This window comes from Apium graveolens, chromosome 2, assembly GCF_009905375.1.
Source record: "Apium graveolens cultivar Ventura chromosome 2, ASM990537v1, whole genome shotgun sequence".
In the NCBI taxonomy this organism is placed as follows: domain Eukaryota; kingdom Viridiplantae; phylum Streptophyta; class Magnoliopsida; order Apiales; family Apiaceae; genus Apium; species Apium graveolens.
This window is the reverse complement of record NC_133648.1, coordinates 607,969-613,936: the sequence shown is the minus strand read 5'-3', so window position 1 is coordinate 613,936 and position 5,968 is coordinate 607,969. Positions and strand designations below refer to the sequence as shown.

Genomic DNA, 5,968 nt, shown 5'->3' with positions numbered 1-5,968 from the left:
TGTGTTAATAATTTATATATGCTTAGTTGATTAAACATTATACATGTCAGTTAGCATCAAATATTACTTTTGTTTGTGTTTCATTTTTTTCGTGCTTGCTCCCTTTGACACTAAATTTGATAATACAATATTTTTTTAACGTAATAAAGTATGATCATAATTTTATACTACACTTTTAAATTTTGGTGGCTGCTATTAATTACTCAGTCTAAAAAAACCATCAAATGGAAAAAAATAGTAAACCAAATGGGAAAAATGTTTTTTGAACGTAATAAAGTATGATCATAATTTTATACTACACTTTTAAATTTTGGTGGCTGCTATTAATTACTCAGTCTAAAAAGGGCCATCAAATGGAAAAAATAGTAAACCAAGTGTAATGAATACATTTTCTGAACTAATTAAGCTGTGGGATAAGATGTTCATGATTTTTTTTTGCCAAATTTAAAGCAGATTTCATTAATGACTTGAAAGAGATTCAATCGGGACAAACCCACAACTGATCATGCAAGCAGGTTGAAAAATAAACAATGCTAAATACTAAGCCATTTTGTTTCCGGATTGCTTAACAAACTGAATACAAATATTATGAAAATTAAAAATGAAGGTAATGGTTTCCCGGACAATCCATCACGCATCTCCCCCGAAAACAGTAGCTTCACAATTGACCCTCACATTAATTCAATTAATATTGCAATGTTTAGAGGACTCAATTGCAACAACGGAGTTTAGAGGCCTCATGTTATGAACAAATATTTTTTGTGAGAGGTGAGCACATGTGATTTTCACCACCGTTCCAAACGCACCCCAGCTATCTACCTGCCGGACACCAGCTATAGACTTGCCGAAAGTGTTTTTGATGCGAGATATCCAAATCTCCCAATACACCATCCAATTCATTTTCAACACAACCACTATATCGCACAAAGCGAGACACATCGCGTAAAACGAGACAATTAAACACACAAATACTAACTTAAACAGAACAATACGAAAATACCCAAAATTCAAAAATCTCGGAGTAACACCAAATTGTAATATGTTGTTAGACCAGAGATTTTGAATCCAAAAACTGAATTTTATTATAAAATCCAAGCTCTTACCTTAGTAGATCTGAAAACTAAATTGAAGAACTGTAATGGATTTTTCGAGTTTTGTAAAACAAATTTCGATTTTATTAAAGAAAAAATGAATAAAAAGAGAAGATGAAAATAAATATTGAGATAGAGATGGGTAGAAAAGGGTATTGAGATAGAGATGTTGATGATTAAGTTTATTCAAATAGAGAAAAAATTAAAATGGGACAAGTTGATATTTAGCTGAGAAAACTCTTTTGCTAATATTGTGGAAAAAACTTGGAAGCGGAAAATTTTTGAAAGTAATATTTTAAAAAATTTGCCCCTCCCCTATGACTTATAACAAGATTAAATATACGTGAATTAAGGATATTATTATTTAAATAAAAAACTTATATGAATTCTTTTTCTTACGAAATCTTTCTTTCTTCAGGCAAGGAACATAATTTATTCTGGCCATGCATTCCAAATTTTAAGTGAATGCCACTTCAACTAAAATAAGTATGTTAAATAATTTAGTTTAACAAAATAAATAATATTAATTTATTTAAATTGTAATTGAAAAGTTTTTTCTTAAAAAAAGTTAACTTTGATCATTGATTTTTTAAATAAAATCTGAATATTATACTTTTATTATATTATATGTATTCACAACTTTTTAAAATATATTTTTTTAACCGCGCGGAGTTACCTAGTTTATTTATCGAAGAAGACCATAACAGTGGTAAAATTAGGAGGCGTGAGCATGGCGAGGAGGCGTCTGTTGGTGCTGTTAAAGCCATTTGACGTCTTTCCTGCTAGTATAACAAAAAATACTAATAATAATGCTCTCTCCGTCGCCATTAAAAACTCCCCTTCGTGTAAGGTACTTCAACACCACCTTTCTTTATTTCTTTTCAGCTCAAATATAACTTTACTACAGCGTAGATTAACTGTTTGATAAAATGCCTCAATGAAAAATAATACATGCTTGTTAGATAATCATGATTATTCAAGTAAATGCACTAATAATTGGCAAGATTGTCTTCTGGTGCAGCCCATTAACTGCCCTTTTCCTCTAACTGAGCTAGCTTGATGTAATGTTTCGAAAATTGGGGTGTGGATCACCTGTTTGATGAAATGCCTGACTGAAAAATAATTGTCGTTCCGTTGTTCTTTCTTTCGGGTAGTTGAGAGTAGTGAATATGAGTGCATTTTATTCTTGATCAAGGATTTTCCGTTGTTTTAGACTATAAATTGGGAAGACAGTCTTCCGGTACGCCTTATTTAGCTACCATTTTCCCTGACATGGTCATGTTTAAACACATTGTAGCTAAGAAAGTTTTTTTTTTGCTAAATGTAGCTAAGAAAGTTAGGTTAATGACATTTATGCTTGATCAAGAATTTTCCGTTGTTATAAATTATAAATTTGGGAAGACAGCCTTCTGCTATACATAATGAAGGACGGGTTTCTCTGACTGAGTTATCTTGGATATTGATAATATATTAATATGGTATTGTTTTCCGGAATTTATTTCATTCATTGTAGGTGTTAAGTTATCTAGATGACAGGCGTATGGTTCATAAAGAAGCTATAAACATTTGTCAAAATATTTTGCGGAAAAAGTTTGTTGATTGGAAGCCTGTTTTTCGAAGTGATCTGTCACAGCCAATTCGTGACGTGGACCTAGTTATTACTATTGGCGGTGATGGCACACTTTTGCAAGCAAGTCACTTTATTGATGATTCGGTTCCTGTTTTGGGAGTGAATTCCGATCCCACACAAGTGAAAGAGGTTATATATAGCTTTTGTTCCTACTGTTTAACTTTTAAGGTATAACGAGAGACTGATGTCTTTGACATAATAATATGACGTAGGTGGAAGAATGTAGCAACGAGTTTGATGCAACAAGAAGCACTGGTTACCTTTGTGCAGCAACTGTCAAAAACTTCGAACAAGTAGGTCCTAACTAGTTCTTGTAGGAAGCTTTCTTTTTGCATGTGTTTTTTAAATATAGTTTGGTTGTATCGTGCCAAGAATTGCGTCTATCCTTAAGTAGAACCTTAATTAGGTAAGTTCGGTCTGCTTATTTGTTTGCTCTATGTTCTTATTGAACGTAAAGATATAGCGTCTTTCTCTTTCTGAATTCTTAGCCTAGTTCTTTCTGCTTTAGTGAATATCTTTCTTTGCTTCCAGATATTAGATGACATTCTTGAGGATCGGTCAAGTCCTTCTGAATTGTCAAGAATGTCAATTCGGATCAACTCTAATCTACTTCCAACTTGTGCTCTAAATGATATTTTAATTGCGCATCCATGTCCTGCTGCAGTATCCCGATTCTCATTCAGGTTAGTGTCAATTATACCATGAATATAAGTAATAAATCAAGAATGGAATTTTCTCTTGTACATACAAGGTTTCACGTTCTCTGAAATATACACTTTAATTGTCCTTATTCGTGGCAGAATTAGAAAAGACGGCTTGTCCTGTTCTTCATTGGTAAACTGCCGATCAAGTGGTCTTAGAATCTCTACTGCTACAGGATCAACAGCTGCAATACACTCGGCAGGTGGATTCTCTATGCCCATTCTATCCAAGGATCTGCAGTATATAGTCAGGGAACCAATTCTTCCTAAAGCAGCAGACTCTAGCTTAATGCATAGAACAGTGAAATTTGACGAGTCCTTTCATACTACATGGTTTTGTAAAGAAGGGTTAATCTACATTGATGGTGCTCATACAGTCTATTCAATCGAACATCAGGATACAGTTGAGCTATCTTCCCAGGCCCCAATATTAAAAGTATTTTTGCCTCACCACTTGTTACAATGACCAGATCTGGCCCCAAATTTTAAGCCTGTTTTTGCCTCATCACTAGGTACTGTAGCACGACTGGATTCGGCACTACAGGTACTCTCTTTTAATTGAAACTGTAATTCTAGAGTTCTGTATAAGTCGGTCCATGTAACATTCTACATACATGTGAGGCGCCCATGTTTATCTTATAGATAGGAAGAGTTATGTTTTTGATTGATCGATACGCTAAGGAATCAAAGTATCTATCCTGAATTACAAATTGGAATAAAACTAGTTCATTAATCCTTCTGTACAGTATATGCATTTGGCTTTCGAGATATGAACACAGAGCTTTATGTAATGACCTCATTTTGCACTTGTGCAGATATATTTGTTAGCGACTTAATTATTATGCATATACAATCCCGCGACTTTAAACTAAACACACATATTTCATGTAAATTAATTAATTTTTCTTTTGTTAGTTAATGAATTTGAAATATTTGTTTTTATTACTTAAAAAAATACCAATTTAAATTAGTTTAGATATTAAGAAAAAAACCGGTTTAAAGTTGCGGGATTTTATGTGGCTAGTAATTTAACAGGTAGCACTTATATCTGGTATAGTACAAAATGAGGTCATTACAATTTAATTTTAATTTACTGAACTTTGAAGACCACCTGCTTTTCGATTGAAGGCATATAGGTTAAAGCTTTCTACATTTTTCAATTTTTTTACTGTTAGGAATGAAGTTAGGGATGGCTGGGAGTTCCTCAATAATAGGGAATAGTTAGGGGTTCCTTGTGTTTTTAGGAAACACCAGGACACTGTAGGAGCACTATTTCGTACTAACCCCGAATTTTAACTTAGGATGCAATATAGGGAGCTGTTGCACTTGCTCTAAGGCTTGCTGCTTTGTGCTGTGCCTAATTGTCTAAAAGGACCACACACTGTATGTAGTATGTGTTAGTTAATTAGATGAAATTCAGGGCCAGCAACTGTTGTGCTTGAGCCGTGTGGTGCACCATTGCACCAGGCCTCCAAATTGTGGGAGGGGGCCAGAGTTTGAAAATCCGCTGATCCGCCTATTAACAAATTAAGGATCCAAGTACTATCCAACTTGCTAACTTTGGGCTACAGAGCACAGATGCACAATACTGATTAAGAGCTGGAAACTTATCGAGTTCTGAGAAATGCTACAGTTTGCTACCAAGAATGCTTAAAGGCAGACATAGCACATATATGTAGATATTGTGTATTTGCTTGTCCTGGCCTGTTTAATAATCGATTAAATGTCTTATGTTTATGGGCCTCACTTTTCAATTTTTTTCACAGAACACCCGGAATGTGTTGGACATGGTTGATGAAACTTAGAAACCGAATGCTCGAAATCATATCGTGGAAGGTGAAGGGGATCAATGAAGTAACATACTAACATCTGTTCGGAGTGTTTATTCTTATCACTGTGTGGACAAAATATAATCGATCTGTAAATGTGAACCAGAAGTCGACGACTCTTTTACCTGATCTGCAGCACAAACAAAGTATTATCCAACTTTCTAAATAGTGTATAGACTTCTTAGTTATTATGTGTGAGCTATTGGTGCTTTAATATTTTGAAAACTCTTTCTACGGAATATAGTCCAGTTTTTGAAAACTCTTTCCAAGGAAAAGCTCAGCAGAGACCAATATCCTGTAAAGACCTGTGAATGGGCTAGCTGCAAATTGTTGAACACATAATTTCAGCTAATATTTTTTAGTTTTCTTTTTGAATAGAAATTAAATATGTATATTTTGCAAAATTAAAAATTTAATATGTATAATTTATTGATGTCGGGGCGGATTCAGAAATTTTGATTTAAGGTGATAGAACAATTTTTTTTTAAAAAATACAACTTTTTTCTTGAATTTTGAGAGGATATTTTATATATTTTTAAAAAAAATAAAGATAAAAAAAATATAAATTTTTTTTATACGAAAACAAATCACCAAGCAAATCATATATTAATTTCAAAACTGATTTAGTATCTAAACAAAATTAGTGCTAAAAATAGACAATGTCTTCCATGCATATATTATCTCCTTCCCTTTTTAGTTGTCACATTTTTATTTTTA

General features: G+C 33.2%; 1 protein-coding gene across 3 annotated transcripts; it reads left to right on the top strand.

Annotated features, from left to right (window-relative positions):
- The first annotated feature begins 1,780 nt into the window (after positions 1-1,780).
- On the top strand, positions 1,781-5,619 carry LOC141706556 (NADH kinase). 3 transcript variants are annotated; one of them, XM_074509305.1, is made up of 6 exons: positions 1,781-1,941; positions 2,712-2,850; positions 2,934-3,014; positions 3,253-3,404; positions 3,522-3,966; positions 5,189-5,619. In XM_074509305.1, the coding sequence occupies exons 1-5, from the start codon at positions 1,901-1,903 to the stop codon at positions 3,886-3,888; spliced, it is 780 nt and encodes a 259-aa protein (XP_074365406.1). In that variant the 5' UTR covers positions 1,781-1,900; the 3' UTR covers positions 3,889-3,966; positions 5,189-5,619. The 3 variants fall into 3 exon arrangements, with proteins under 3 accessions (XP_074365406.1, XP_074365405.1, XP_074365404.1); XM_074509304.1 differs by having other exon boundaries at positions 2,628-2,850; XM_074509303.1 differs by having other exon boundaries at positions 1,782-1,941; positions 2,605-2,850; positions 5,189-5,617.
- The last annotated feature ends 349 nt before the right edge of the window (positions 5,620-5,968 follow it).